The 15794-nt window shown below is 45.7% G+C and overlaps 1 protein-coding gene across 8 annotated transcripts in view; it reads right to left on the bottom strand.

The window, feature by feature from the left end:
* The window catches only part of rph3ab (rabphilin 3A homolog (mouse), b), a 388420-nt gene that overhangs the window by 34575 nt on the left and 338051 nt on the right, over window positions 1-15794 (bottom strand). For all 8 annotated transcript variants that reach the window (XM_038820309.1, XM_038820380.1, XM_038820230.1 and 5 more), the window contains 3 exons: window positions 8155-8234; window positions 7169-7243; window positions 4880-4989 (listed from right to left, as the gene is read on the bottom strand). In XM_038820309.1, coding sequence (XP_038676237.1) covers window positions 4880-4989; window positions 7169-7243; window positions 8155-8234 — 265 coding nt within the window. The remainder of the gene's footprint in view (window positions 1-4879; window positions 4990-7168; window positions 7244-8154; window positions 8235-15794) is intronic.

The following is a 15794-nucleotide window of genomic DNA, read 5'->3' as shown; positions in this document are numbered from 1 at the left end:
GATTGCAGACTCGATGGGTCAAAAGGCCTCTTCTGCACTGTGTAATTCTGTGACTTTACTCCCTGCTAATCATGTTGTCTCTTAATATTGTCAATTTATCTGTTTGCAGGGAAGGAATTTTTTGGGGCGTGATGTCCTGCACGGTTGGTTATCCGGATTTAATATGCTTTTATCATGTTGAGCTGAATATTGATTTGGGGATTTGTGCACAGTTCCTTTATCCTAGTATATCCTTGTGGGAGAGGCTGAGCAGAGCCAGAGTACGGGATGGGATGGAGGGTGTCGTTTGTAAGGTTAGTTCTGTCCTAGTTACGTTCAAGGAAGGTCCCCCATAGTTAAGAGTTTTAAAAAAAATTTCAGCCAGTGCCTTTTCTTCTTCAGGCCCAGGCCCACGTGGACTGTGTATTATCCTGGTGAGGACTAGAGCTTGTTGGATTCATCTTTAGGGGGAGTTAGTTGTTCTCCTGATGTGGACTTCCTCATTGACTGTTATTGATGCCCGTGGGGACTGGCTGTGGTGGTGTTAGATGGTGAGAATTAGTGTCATAGACACTCCGATACGGATTACTTTTGGGTGGCCTAATCCTTTCTTTTTCTGAGTCCTCCTGGTTGAAAGCAGGGCTGGGGAGAGGAAAACAGGTGGGGGCTCCCCAGTTTTGGAGTTGCTCTGATAGCAGCCCCCCCCCCTCCCCTTTTACGATTGGGACTAGTTTAGACTCCTTTTGGTTCTTGGCCCACAATATCCTGTTGTCCTTTGAGACGGGAGGGGTATTGATGCTGGTAGCCCGGTAATCTGTGTTGTCCTTTGATTTTGGTCTGGGATGTGAAATTATGGAAGTTCGGATTCTTTAATAATAATATTCTTCATGTTTGTCACACATAGGCTTACATTAACACTGCAATGAAGGGACTGTGAAAAGCCCCTAGTTGCCACATTCTGGCGTCTGCTTGGGTCTGTTTAGCACAGTGGGCTAAACAGCTGGCTTGTGATGCAGAACAAGGCCAGCAGTGCAGGTTCAATTCCTGTACTGGCACCCCCCCCGAACAGGCGCCGGAATGTGGCGACTAGGGGTTTATCACAGTAACTTCATTGAAGCCTAATTGTGACAATAAGCGATTATTATTGTTATTATTATTACAGCAGGAGAATTCAGAATGTCCAAATCACCTGGCAGCACGTCTTTCGGGACTTGTGGGAGGAAATCGGAGCACCGGAGGAAACCCACGCAGACACGGGGAGAACGTGCAGAATCCGCACAGACAGTGACTCAAGCCAGGAATCGAACCTGGAACCCTGGTGCTGTGAAGCAACAGTGCTAACCACTGTGCTACCATGCCGCCCTTGCCATCGGCTCTTGTTCTTGGTCTTTTTACTTCTTCAATGGATGACCCTAGGGCGAGTATTTTCAAACAATTTCAACTACCTATTTTTTTTTACCAATTAAGGGCAATTTAGTGTGGCCAATCCACCTACCCTGCACATTTCTGGGTTGTGGGGGTGAGACCCACACAGACACGGGGAGAGCGAGGCTGAGTATTAAGATTTGGTTGTACCCAGTCCTCTCCGTGTCTTTGTCATTTTGCCATCCCGAAGTATGGCTGCCTGCTCCAGCCTGGATCTGGAGAAGAGTTTAAATTGCACCGAACGAGTCAATTTCCCCATGGCACTGGGATTCTCTGTCAGTTTGTTTTGTAACTGTGGGTGAGATGTAGGTTGATAATGTTGCTGGTATCCTGTTTGGGTGCACACAGGTCATTTATCAGTGGAAGGAACATGTTGGGGATTTTCTCTTGGATTATCCAGTCGTATTTGTTCCCAATTATGTAATGACAATTGTTTTATGCCTAATGAAACACTCGAAGAGCTGATGGATTATTTTTATTGACTGCATGGCAGTTGCTTGGTAGTACACAACACGAACATTGCTGAAAAAAAGAGACTTTTTGTTTTTTGCACTCATAAGGACTGTTTGCAAGAATACCAATAGAAAAGGAAACAACAGTTTTTATTGCAAGAAAAGTGGGTGCTGGTTGGTTAGCAAGTGGATTCACGTCAGAAATCAACCTTGCAGATAGAAGGAGCATGGCCAAACATGGTGCCGTTTCAACTAAACAACAGCTTGAGATAGCCATTCCCTGGTTCAATCCCGAAGGCAATGCCTTGACCAATTCCTAGAGGTACACATCTCCAAAAATCTGCCCTGGTCCGCCCACGTTGACGCTATCACCAAGAAAAAACAACAATCTCTATACTTCCTCAGGAAACTAAGGAAATTTGGCATGTCCACATTAACTCTTACCAACTTTTACAGATGCACCATAGAAAGCATCCTATCTGGCTGCATCACAGCCTGGTATGGCAACTGCTCGGCCCAAGATGGAAAGAAACTTCAGAGAGTTGTGAATACCGCCCAGTCCATCACACAAACCTGCCTCTCATCCATTGACTCCATCTACACCTCCCGCTGCCTGGGGAAAGCGGGCAGAGTAATTAAAGACCCCTCCCACCCAGCTTACTCACTCTTTCAACTTCTTCAATCGGGCAGGAGATACAAAATTTTGAGAACATGCATGAACAGACTCAAAAACAGCTTCTTCCCCGCTGTTACCAGACTATTGAACGACCCTCTTATGGACTGACCTGATTAACATTGCACCCTGTATGCTTCACCTGATGCCGGTGTTATGTAGTTACATTGTGTACCTTGTGTTGCCCTATTATGTATTTTCTTTTCATGCACTTAATGATCTGTTGAGATGTTCGCAGAAAAATACTTTTCATGTACCTGGTACACGTGTCAATAAACAAAATCAATCAGAATTGACCTGCGTGGTTTGAATTTGAACAAAGGCTTGGCAGTTAACTATCCTCTGGCACACATTACAAATTCTGAATTAATAATTTAAATGAAGATACATTTCTATAAGAATTGAAAAACAAGAACAATAAAAAGACTGCTTTGATAGATACAGTACCTAAAAAAGAAGGGATTAGTGATAGGAGAAATTATAATGGAGAATTAGGAAATGGCAGAGACATTAAGTGAGCTTTTTCACTGTTACCAGCTGAAAGTAGAGTGGGTTGAGACCCCATAGAGTATGGAAAGCCTATAATTCAAAACATACCCACATGGTGTATAGTTGTGTGGAGATGTATGATGACATGTAATAATGTCACTGACCAATTCCTTTTTTTTCTTTTAAATTTAGAGTGCCCAATTATTATTTTTACCAATTAAGGAGCAATTTAGCGTGGCCAATCCAGCTACCCTGCACATCTTTGGGTTGTGGGGGTGAGACCCACGCAGAAATAATGTGCAAACTCTACACAGACAGTGACCAGGGGCCGGGATCGAACCCGGGTTCTCAGTGCCGCGAGGCAGCAGTGCTAACCACTGTGCCACCGTGCCGCCATTCACCAACCAATTCCATGCCCGGGCATCGGCTTAATTGACATGCTTGGCTTCCAATTGGGAAATACACAATGAAGCCGCACGACAATCCTAGGCCTGAGCCCTACCTTCCTTGTGGTGGTTTAGCATGGTGAGGGCCAGGGGAACAGCTCAGCAGATTCCCCTAGACCTGATGGCCTACATCTTAGAGTTGTAAAAGAGGTGGCGACAGAGATAGTGAATGCATTTATTTTGATCTCCCAGAATTCTCAGATGCTGCCAGACCTGCTGAGATTTTCCAGCATTTTCTCATTTGGTTTCAGATTCCAGCATCTACAGTAATTTGCTTTTTTTTTTTGAAAAATATTTTTTGATTCTCCTCCTTTTTCAAATTTTCTCCCAAATTTACGCCCAACAATAAACAATAATCAGCAACAAATGCAATTTTAATTCCCATATCAATAACAACTACCCCATCCTCCCACCAAACCCCCAACCAACAGCCTGCATGTTAACATAAACAAATGACAAAAAGGAATCAGGAATCACCCATAGTCACCATTAACACATACAGTCCCTCTCCCCCCAACCCTCCCAGCTCCCAACACCCCGAATTTTCGATGTGATCCAATTCTCGAAAGTGCATAATGAATATAGCCCATGAATTGTAGAACCCCTCCATCCTTCCCCTCAGTTCAAATTTGACCTTTTCAAGCGTTAAGAATTCAGAAGGTCCCCTCGCCACACCAGGGCACAGGGTGGAGAGGTTGATCTCCACCCTAACAAGATCCGCCTTCGGGCGATCAACGAGGCGAAGGCTACAACGTCTGCCTCTGCGCCCATTTCTAACCCTGGCTGGTCCGACACCCCGAATATGGCCTCCCGAGGGCCCGGGTCCCGTTTCACGTGCACCACTTTAGAGATTACCCTAAACACCTCCTTCCAGTAATCCTCCAGCTTTGGTCAGGACCAAAACATGAACGTGGTTGGCGGGGCCCCCCCCTGCAATGTTCATATACATCTTCTATGCAGTAATTTGCTTTTATAAGTAATTATGAATTCTCCTGAACATCTGAGGGTGGAAAAAAAAAACCAGGTGAAAAGGACTGTCAAAAGGTACTGTCAAATGATAGTCAGAGTTCATCTGTGAGATATCAAGCACCTTAGTTCCATGCTGAAAAATTGATTAACTTGAAGATTACTAGGTGTTAGGAGTGGGCAAAATATTCCCGAAAGTTTCTGAGTTGGTTGAAGATCATTGGAGGGTTTGTTGATCGGCTTGAGATTGCCAGAAGGGTATCTTTCTACTGAAAATTGCTTATTGTCACAAGTAGGCTTCAAATGAAAAGCCCCTAGTCGCCACATTCCGACGCCTGTTTGGGGAGGCTGGTACCGGAATTGAACCGTGCTGCTAGCCTGCCTTGCTCTGCTTTCACAACCAGCGATTTAGCCCTGTGCTAAACCAGCCCCTGGTCTACATTTCTCACCTGAGAGTTTTCTTCTGCATATCATCCTCAGTGATTCCATGGTATGTTAGTCGTTCATTCCACATAGGATTTCGGGTGTTGCGCAGTGTTTTTGTGCGAAGCTTGTTTGACTATATAATTGGAAAATAAAGATGTCAGATGCCAACCTATTCAATTCCTCAGACTGCCACTTTGAGGTGTCTCAAAAAACGTCAACAATTCTGACATTTTAGCTGGCTGTTTTTTCTTCTTCTCGATATCCCTGCCCGTCATTGCTGAGGTCAACGTCTCTTGTTAAGGTATGGACTTTCGAGGGAGGTCTATTAAGGTTAGCTGATTCAGTACAATGTGCTCATTACTGTATTGGTGCGTACATCTACCCACCATTAAATTAGGGGAACTCCATCTGGTTAGGTGATTCATACTGAAAATGTATTTACATTTCTTCTGCCGCTCTGGTTATGGCTTCTTTGTCAACTGACAGGATGTGTAAGTCACCCTTTCTGATGGGCGGTTCCAATGTTTCTTTGTCAATTTGTTTGATAGGAAATACTTCAAAGGACCCATACGTTGACTTCCCACCTACCATCCTGCTGGTAAATGCTTCACTTTCCATTTTGGGCCTCAAGAGTTTTTACAGCAGGGCAGGTGGCCCTGCGACCCATCATGCCCCCGCCAGTCATCAAGCATCTTTCTACTCTAATACCACTTTCCAGCACTTGGCCTGTAGCTATGGCATTTCTGTGCTTGTCTAAATACTTCTTAAATAAGGTGAGAGTACTCGTTTCTGTCACATTTTCAGGCAGTGAGGTGCAGATTCCAACCACCCTCTGGGTAAAAAGGTTTTTCCTTATATCCCCTCTAAACCTCCTGCCTCTTGCCTTAAGTCTGTGCCAGCTGTTTATTAACCCCTCCGCTAAGGGGAAAAGATCCTTTCTATCCACCCTATCTGTGACCCTGGATTTTATACACATCAATCAAGTCCCCCCTCATCCTTCTCTACTCCAAGGAAAACAACCCCAGACTATCTAGTCTCTCTTGATAACTGAAACACTCCAGCCCAGGTAATATCCTGGTGAATCTCCTCTGCACACTCTCTAGTGCAATCACTTTCTTCCCATAGTGCGGCGACCAGAACTGCGCACAGTACTCCAGCTGTGGCCTAATCAGAGTTTTATACAGCTCCATCATAACCTACCTGCTCTTATATTCAATGCCTTGACTGATAAAGCCAAGTATCCCATATGGCTTCCTAAAGACCTTATCTGCAAGCCCTGATGTCTTCAGAAATCTATGGACATGCACACCCAGGTCCTCCAGATCCTCTGTATTTCCTAATGTCCTACCAGTGCTCAGTGGGTTATCATCACCTCCCTGCCTCCCAGTTACCTGATGTACATCTGCAACTGTGAGGTGCTCACCAGATTGTGCCCCAAAAGCCTGACCACTACTGTCGTCCGGGGAGAGGCACGGGGGGAGGAGGGCTGGTGCTGGGGGTCCGGTGCCACCCACCCGAAAGGTCTAGTGGAGATTGTTGATCTTTCTTATGGCACTGGGTGCCGGTCCTCATGGTGACGATCTCTGAGCAGCTGATGGTCGCTGCTAGGTGGCGCTGGCTGCCCTGTGGCTGACCCGTGGGTGGAACAGGGCACCCCATCTGGTCTTGACCACGTCCAACAATCTGGCCAGGTCGGCATTCCCGAATCGTGGGGCTGGTCTCCTTGGTGGTAGGGAGCTGGCAGGCATGGTTCCGGCGGAACAGCCGGCGTGACCATCATTTGCGCGTGAAGCCCGTGAGACCTCGCTAAGCGGACCAATTAACGTTTGATACCGTTGACGGCCTCGCCAGGCCTCTGGAAACTCAGGGCTACCACACTAAGCACGCCCCAAGTCCTTACGCTGAGGTATTGGAGAGTAAAGGAAACATTATAGAACAGAAATTGCACTGTGCTTTTGGCTTTGTGTGACAGTCTAAACCAAATAACTATCACCCAGTATGTATTTACAGTATTGCACAAAGGTCTACCTCAATGTGTTTCTGCTGATTGTATCATGGTTAAAAAGGTATGTGAAGAAATTTAATATTAATTCCAAAACTGTTGTGCAGATAGCATTTCAACTGTTAACTTGTCACAGACACTTCCCATACATCTCACAGCCACAGAAACACAACTAATGTAATTGTGACGTACATCATGGCACAGCTACTCCCCCATGCATTACAGTGGGCATAGAACAAAGTGCATCTTGCACCAATAGTAATAGAAGATGGCATGAACTTGTGTTTACAAACTGACAAGGACATCTTACCTTGCTGGCTCCAGGCAGGAGATGTATTTTCACATATGGATCAGCCAAGCCATTGGAGTCCATGGGTTTCAGTCCCTGGAAGGTAGGAATGTCACAAATGTCAAGTAAACATGTGGGGTTATAAGGCTGTCGCTGAATCTCACAATATAGCCATATGTAAAGAGCATTAGATCACCACCCCCAACAATGCCTCTGTTTGATTTGATAATGGGTTTACAGTTTAATACTGTACTAACTAAGTACTGCAGACCTGTACCCACTTGGAAGGAGTTGAAGTCAGGCAAATGTGAACCATGTAGCAGCTTTACAGCTGACATTGTGAGATTTTCCTCCTATTGGTCGGAACTGGATGCTGAAATCTTTGAAGTTTTATGCCTCCCAACTTCTCTGAAAGCAGTGTTCTCACTGAATCACCACTGAGTGTTTTTAAAATTACCATTCCAACATATCACCACACATTCTAACATATCACCACACATTCTAACATATCACCACACATTCTAACATATCACCACACATTCTAACATATCACCACACATTCTAACATATCACCACACATTCCAACATATCACCACACATTCCAACATATCACCACACATTCTAACATATCACCACACATTCTAACATATCACCACACATTCTAACATATCACCACACATTCCAACATATCACCACACATTCCAACATATCACCACACATTCCAACATATCACCACACATTCCAACATATCACCACACATTCCAACATATCACCACACATTCCAACATATCACCACACATTCTAACATATCACCACACATTCTAACATATTGCCATACATGGGTATGTCAGACAGCAGGAACACAAATAGTTCTTTGAAATAAAAACATTTGGAACCACCTATTATCGAGGACCAGAAATTGTCTTGATCTCTTTGGTGACCCAGTATCCTCACTTTGAATTTGATTATGGAGTCCGACAAGAAAATGAGTAAATCAGACAGCTCACCTTTGCTTTTATGATGGTGCAGTGCAAAGCACTATTGACCTGGTCATATATTAGGTTGAACTCCAGTGCTCCCAATGTAGCTGTGAACATAACCAATGCAAGGTTCTTATCAAAACCATTATCAATGAGAATTAAACAGTCAATCACAGCATTTATTTTGGTTTAAATTTGTAATCCATTTCAATAGCCAAATTCCTCAAGGTAAATTCAGTTCCATCATTTAAACTGCTTATTTGTACATCTAAGAATATAATGTACTTATTGAAGAGGTATGGCCCGATGGTCTCCGATGAAAGGTTACGATATTCATAGAAACATAGAATTTACAGTGCAGAAGGAGGCCATTCAGCCTATCGAGTCTGCACCGGCCCTTGGAAAGAGCACCCCACCCAAGCCCACACCTCCACCCTATCCCCGTAACCCGACCCCACCTTTTTTTGGACACTAAGGGCAATTTATCATGGCCAATCCACCTAACCTGCACATCTTTGGATTGTGGGAGGAAACCGGAGCATCCGGAGGAAACTCACGCAGACACTGGGAGAACGTGAAGACTCCGCACAGTGACCCAGCGGGGAATCGAACCTGGGACCCTGGAGCTGTGAAGCAACTGTGCTATCCACAATGCTACCCTATGATATTGTACAGCAAATGCTCAAGCCTGAAGATTATATTGTGTGATTGGTCCACTACTTTAGCAGGGATATTAATGCAAAACAGATCAAAATAGCAGTCTAAGAAATTTTAATGTAGACATATTTACTGTGACTACATTACTTAATGTAATTTGTGGGCTTCAGTCTCCCACACAATGTCTGACTTTACACAGGAAATACAGAAGGGCGACATGGTAGCACAGTGGTTAGCACTGCTGCTTCACAGCTCCAGGCTCCCAGAAACAATTCCCAACTTGGGTCACTGTCTGTGCGGAGTCTGCATGTCCCCCCCCCCCCCCCCCCCCCCCCCCCCGTGTCTGCGTGGGTTCCCTCCGGGTGCTCCGGTTTCCCCCCACAGTCCAAAGATGTACAGGTTAGGTGGGTTGTCCATGCTAAATTGCCCCTTAGTGTCCAAAACGGTGAGGTGGGGTTACTGGGTTATGGGGATAGGGTGGAGGCTTAACTGGTGCAGACTTGATGGGCTGAATGGCCTCCTTCTGCACTGCAAGTAGATTATTATTATTAAGTTCTATGATTCTATGATAAGAGAAACAGGCCATTTGGCTCAACCAGTCCATTCCAGTGTTTATGCTCCACTGGAGCCATCCATCTGACCTAATCTCTAAATCTTTCATGAATACCCTTGATTCCCTCTCCCTCACATGCTTTTCTAGGTTCTCTTGAATGTTTTCATCCTATTTGATTCAATAACGTCCACTTGTAGCGAGTTCTAGGTTCTCATCACTCTTTAGGCAGTAAAAGAGTTTTTTAGTATAAAAGTTTTTTAGAAGAAACTTCTTGCCCCATTATTTTTCTTGCTGACTATCTTCTATTGATGGTCTATAGTCAGGCAGCACGGTGGCGCAGTGGTTAATGCTGCTGCCTCACGGCGCCGAGGACCCGGGTTCGATCCCGGCCCCGGGTCACTGTCTGTGTGGAGTTTGCACATTCTCCCCTTGTCTGTGGGGTCTCACCCCAACAGCCCAAAAAGATGTGCAGCATAAGTGGATTGGCCACGTTAAATTGCCCCTTCATTGGAAAAAAAAAAGAATTGGGTACCAAAATTTATTTAATGAGGCAAAATAAACTGTAACTCCTGTTCTGGGTGTCCAGCCGCTTTGGGATATTGCCACACAACATACTTTTGAAAAATCCGCTCTTTGGGAAATTAGAGGCTTTCAATGCAGACCAAGAAAATTGGATCAGGGCAGCACGGTGGTGCAGTGGGTTAGCCCTGCTGTCTCAAGGCGCTGAGGTCCCAGGTTCGATCCCGGCCCTGGGTCAGTGTCCGTGTGGAGTTTGCACATTCTCCCCGTGTCTGCGTGGGTTTCAACCCCACAACCCAAAGATGTGCAAAGGTAGGTGGATTGGCCACACTAAATTGCCCCTTAATTGGAAAAAAAAATTGAGTACTCTAAATTTATTAAAAAAAAGAAAATTGGACCGAGTATACAGAGCGAATGAGGTGCTTTTTCCAGGCTAATGGCATCAATGGAGAGGACCAACAGAAGGTAATCCTGTTGACTTCCTGTAAGGTCCCAACCTTTGGCATAATTAAAAGCTTCCTGTACCCAGCTGCTCCGGATTCAAAGGGCACAATTTTCCAGCCTCGTAGTGCCCAACTGGGTGTCGGGACGAGGCTGTTGAATCTCGCGAGAGGCCTCTTGTGAGATTTACGACACTCGAGACCGAATTTAACCGAACTCTGCAGGACATTGCGATCTGGATCACGCCTGTGTTTAATTATGCCAAAGTTTGGGACCCTACAGGCGACGTATGCAGGGTGACCATTCGCATTATTGGAACCACTATGGCCCCGGTGACCAATTGGCAACAAACAGTCTGGCTGCCTGTGATAGTGGTGCAAGGGCCAGGATCCAACCTGTTGGGGTCGTGATTGGTTTGGTCAGTAGCAGATTTTCAGATGGACACTGGAAACATATATAAATTCCTCGGGAAGTATCTGAAGGAATTCCAGAAGAGTCTGGGCAAAATAAAAGGAACCAAGGCGAGCATTTCTGTTAACCCAGAGGTCCAGGCCAGACACTTCACAGCACGACCGGCCCCCCATGCCTTACTCCCAAAGGTAGACACTGAGTTGCGGTGCTTGGCGAGTTTGAGCATTATACAAAGAACAATATAAGCACAGGATGTTGGGCAGAGCTGTGATGGGCTAATGGCTTGATGGGCCAAAGGGCCTCTTCTGCACTGTATTATTCTGTGATTCTGTGAGAAAGCATGAGGCATTTAAAAAGGCCAAGGCTGCACTGTGCAAGAGTAACTTGAGGTGTGGTGAGGTGTACCAAACTAGCCTTTGGATAGCTTTCAAGGACAGAGAATATTATTTCGATGTGCCAGAGGATGCAAATTAGTTTGTCAGGAAGCACGGACTGGGGGTGAACTAAAGTGCATGAGGATTAATGAGTTTGTTGTTTGTTCAGTAAGTTCATCTGTATTTGTACTTTATGGAGGATTTTTGTAAGGTGAGCAGGGATGGGGGCTATGCCTGGGCTGGTTGGTGGGTGTTTGTTCTGGGTGAAGTTGGGGTTTGTATATTGCACAGATGTGTTTTTTGGGGGGTTGAGGGGGGCTGGGTGTTGATTTTCCTCCAGTGTTCTGTATGAAAGTTTGGTCTGGGCCGGGGCTTTGATTGTTGATCCACTGTTTAGTTGATTTTAATTTTTACCCTGTGCGGTGGCACCCAGCTAGCAACATAGCTAGTTAACAGGAGCGGAGAGGGGATATGTTTGCAGCTTGTTTGGGGGTGGAGGGGGGTTAAGGTAAGGTTTCTATTTTGTTTGTGGAGAGGGAGTGGGGGGAAGGGGGCTTTTGTACTTTTGTTAGTTGTTTTTTTGGTCTTTGGGGTGGGGCAGCGAGGGATAGGTGGTTCCTTTGTTTTTGGACTGGCGTTGCTCACGAATAAGAGATTTTGAGAGTGTGTATCCTCTGCCATTGGGAAGTTTGTTGAGTTCAACAGGAATGAGGAGAAACTCACCTTCCGCACTCTGGGATGCCCTGAAGCTGGTTGTTAATCTCTTTTAAGGTGCAGTGGGATAAATCAGGGACGTTGGAGAGGTTAAGGCTGGTGGATTCCATTCTGGAGGTGGGCTGCCGGTACTCAATTGCCCCGACGCTGGGGTTATTGGCAGACGGAAAGAAATTGCAAATAGATTTTGACTTGTTGACAATGGGTAAAGCGGTGACCCAGCTGCAGCGCTCAAATGGGATTTTCTATGAGTATGGGGAGAAGGCCAGCCATCTGTTAGCTCACTAGCTGAGGTGGCAGGCTGCCTTCCAGGAGATAGTGCAGGAAAGGGACTCAGGAGACAGGATAGTTTCTGGCCCAGATGAAGTTAATGAGGTGTTTGAGGCCCTTTACCGTGGGTTCATTGGTCAGAGTCCTTGGAGGAAGGTTCACCAATGAGGCAATTTCTGGATGAGTTGACCTTCCCAGAGGTGGAGCAGGAGAAGAGGCAGAAGTTGGAGAGGCAGATTGGGTTGGTGGAGATCATGAGATGTATTCGGTTAATGCAGACGGGCAAAGCACCGGGTCCGGATGGATTCTCCATTGAATTTTATGAACAGTTTTCCGGCCAGTTGGTCCCACTTCTGCTGGATATGTTAAATGGATTCGTGTCCCAGGAGGTGTTGCCAGCCACGCTGACTCAGGTGTTGATTTCCTTGATCCTGAAGAAGGACAGGAATCCATGGAATGTGGGTCGTATCAGCCTGTTTTGTTGATAAATGCCAACGTCAAGGTGTTGGTAATGAGTTTGGAGCCCTGCCTACCAGGGTGATTTTGGAGGAGCTGACTAGATTTGTTAAAGACAATTGGTAATTGTCGGCCAATATTCGGAGATAGTTAAATGTTGTGCTGTCATTATCCTTGGCGACTGAACCAGAGGTGATTATTTTTATGGACACGGAGAAAGCGCTCGATAAGGTTGAGTGGGAAGGGCTTTGGGCCAATTTATTTAATAGATTAGGATTTTGTAGAGGTCCTCCACTATGAGTGTACATACAAATGCCCTCAGCTCTGGTTATTTACAACTGAATGTTTATTCTGGTTAGTTACTGTGCGGCAAATATTGATACATTGTGGGAGCGGTTCCAGAATCCAGACTCTGTATGGGGGCGGATGGAGAAGGTTTTGTGCATAGGGTCGAGTCTGAGGACCCTGGTTAAAATGCCACTCCTGTTTTCCCTGTTGATTCTCTTCAAGCCCTGTGGCAATAGTCATCTTGAGAATCTGGAATCAGTTTAAGTAGCACTTTTAACTAGGTTCCAAGTCACTGCTGGCTCCGATTTGCAGGGATCTTGGGTTTGCGCCATCTGGCTTAGATTAATTGTTCAAGGGATGGGAGATGGAGCGGTTGGAGAGGTTTAAGGAAATGTTTCTAGAGAGTACGTTCACCGTTTTAGACGAGTTAGGGAAGTTCCATCTCTCGATAGGGACTGTATTCAACTACTAGGTGCGCCACTTTTTTGTCATGGTACCATTGCCCTCGCTTATCGACAGGCGTCTGTCTATGGCTGAGTTAGGGGAGGGTAAGATTTTGGATGTCAATGGGCAGATGTTGGCGACGGAGCAGCATCATTGGAGGAGGTGAAGAATAAGTGGGAGGGGTGTTGGGCCTGGTCTTTGAAGGGCAGGGGAGTGAGAACTTCACATCCTCATGTGCGAGGTTAAGCCTGTTCCAGGTTGAGGTGGTGCACAGGGAGTACCTGACTAGGGCACGTATGAGTGGGTTCTTCGGGGTGTTGGATAGGTGTGCGCGGTGTTCTCGGGGAGCTGCGAATCACACACACACGTTTTGGTCTTGTCCCAAGCTTGTTAGTTTCTGGGTCGCTTTTATTGATACAATGTCAGGGATTTGGGGCATTCAACTGGAGCCGTGTCCATTGGTGGCCATTTTTGGAGTCTCAAACTTGCTGGTAGATGGCCTAGCCTTCGCCTCACTAATCGCCCAGACGTGTCATCTGCTTGGGTGGAGGTCTTGGCTTGGTTGGGGGACCTGATGATGGACTTTTTGCACCTGGAGAAGATCAAGCAAACCATGAGGGGGTCGGTGGAAAAATTCTACTCGAGGTCGTAGCCTTTCGTCTCCTTTTTCAGGGAACTTAGGATTGCAACGGGATCTTGATCAATTGGGCCAGTAGGACGATGAATGGCAGATGGAGTTTAATTTAGATGAATGTGAGGTGATGCACTTTGGTAGATCGAATCGGGCAGGACCGACTCAGTTAATGATAGGGTATTGGGGAGAGTTACAGAACAAAGAGATCTAGGAGTACAGGTTCATAGGTCCTAATTCATAGTGGTGAAGTAGGCATTCGGCATGTTTGGTTTCATTGGTCAGAATATTGAATACAGACGTTGGGACGTCTTGCTGAAGTTGTACAAGACATTAGTAAGGCCACACTTGGAATACTGTGTACAGTTTTGTCACCCTACTTTGGAAGGATATTGTTAAACTAGAAAGAGTGCAGTAAAGATTTAATCGGATGCTATCTCGTCTTGATAGTTTGAGTTATAAGGAGAGGCTGGTAGAGTGGGACTTTTTTCCCTGGAGCGTAGAAGGCTTCGGGTTGATCTTATAGAGGTCTGTAAAATAATGAGGGCATAGATAAGGTAGATAGTCAACATCTTTGTCCCAAAGGTAGGGGAGTCTAAAACTAGAGGGCATAGGTTTAAGGTGAAAGGGGAGCGATAGAAAAGGGTCCATGGTGGCAATGTTTTCACAGAGGCTGATGAGTGTTTGGACTGAGCTGCCAGAGGCAGTGGTAGAGGCGGGTACAATTTTGTATTTTAAAAAGCATTTAGATGGTTCTATGGCTAAGATGGGTATAGAGGGATAAGGGCCAAATGCGGGCAATTGAGACTAGCTTAATGGTAAAAACTGGGCGGCATGGACAAGTTGGGCTGTAGAGCCTGTTTCCATGCTGTAAACCTCTAAAAATGAACTTTGGTTATCATCAGCTGCTGGGCTGAGTTAGGGTTTGTCTTGTTAGTTTGATGGGCGGCACGGTAACACACTGGTTAGCACGGTTGCTTCACAGTTCCAGGGTCCCAGGATCAATTTCCAGCTTGGGTCACTGTCTGTGCGGAGTCTGCACGTTCTCCTGTGTCTGTGTGGATTTCCTCCGGGTGCTCCGGTTTCCTCCCACAAGTCCCGAAAGACATGTTGTTAGATGATGCCTGGCATTAAGGATAAAGTAGTAGCATGGATAGAGGATTGGTTAATTAATAGAAAGCAAAGAGTGGGGATTAATGGGTGTTTCTCTGGTTGGCAATCAGTAGCTAGTGGTGTCCCTCAGGGATCCATGTTGGGCCCACAATTGTTCACAATTTACATAGATGATTTGGAGTTGGGGACCAAGGGCAATGTGTCCAGGTTTGCAGATGACACTAAGATGAGTGGTAAAGCGAAAAGTGCAGAGGATACTGGAAGTCTGCAGAGGGATTTGGATAGGTTAAGTGAATGGGCTAGGGTCTGGCAGATGGAATACAATGTTGACAAATGTGAGGTTATCCATTTTGGTAGGAATAACAGCAAACGGGATTATTATTTAAACGATAAAATATTAAACATTGCCGCTGTGCAGAGAGACCTGGGTGTGCTAGTGCATGAGTCACAGAAAGTTGGTTTACAGGTGATTAAGAAGGCAAATGGAATTTTGTCCTTCATTGCTAGAGGGATGGAGTTTAAGACTAGGGAGGTTATGTTGCAATTGTATAAGGTGTTAGTGAGGCCACACCTGGAGTATTGTGTTCAGTTTTGGTCTCCTTACTTGAGAAAGGACGTACTGGCACTGGAGGGTGTGCAGAGGAGATTCACTAGGTTAATCCCAGAGCTGAAGGGGTTGGATTATGAGGAGAGGTTGAGTAGACTGGGATTGTACTCGTTGGAATTTAGAAGGATGAGGGGGGATCTTATAGAAACATTTAAAATTATGAAGGGAATAGATAGGATAGATGCGGGC

This window comes from Scyliorhinus canicula, chromosome 1, assembly GCF_902713615.1.
Source record: "Scyliorhinus canicula chromosome 1, sScyCan1.1, whole genome shotgun sequence".
NCBI lineage: Eukaryota > Metazoa > Chordata > Chondrichthyes > Carcharhiniformes > Scyliorhinidae > Scyliorhinus > Scyliorhinus canicula.
Note: the sequence above shows the minus strand (reverse complement) of the source record. Positions and strands in the feature narration are given on the sequence as shown.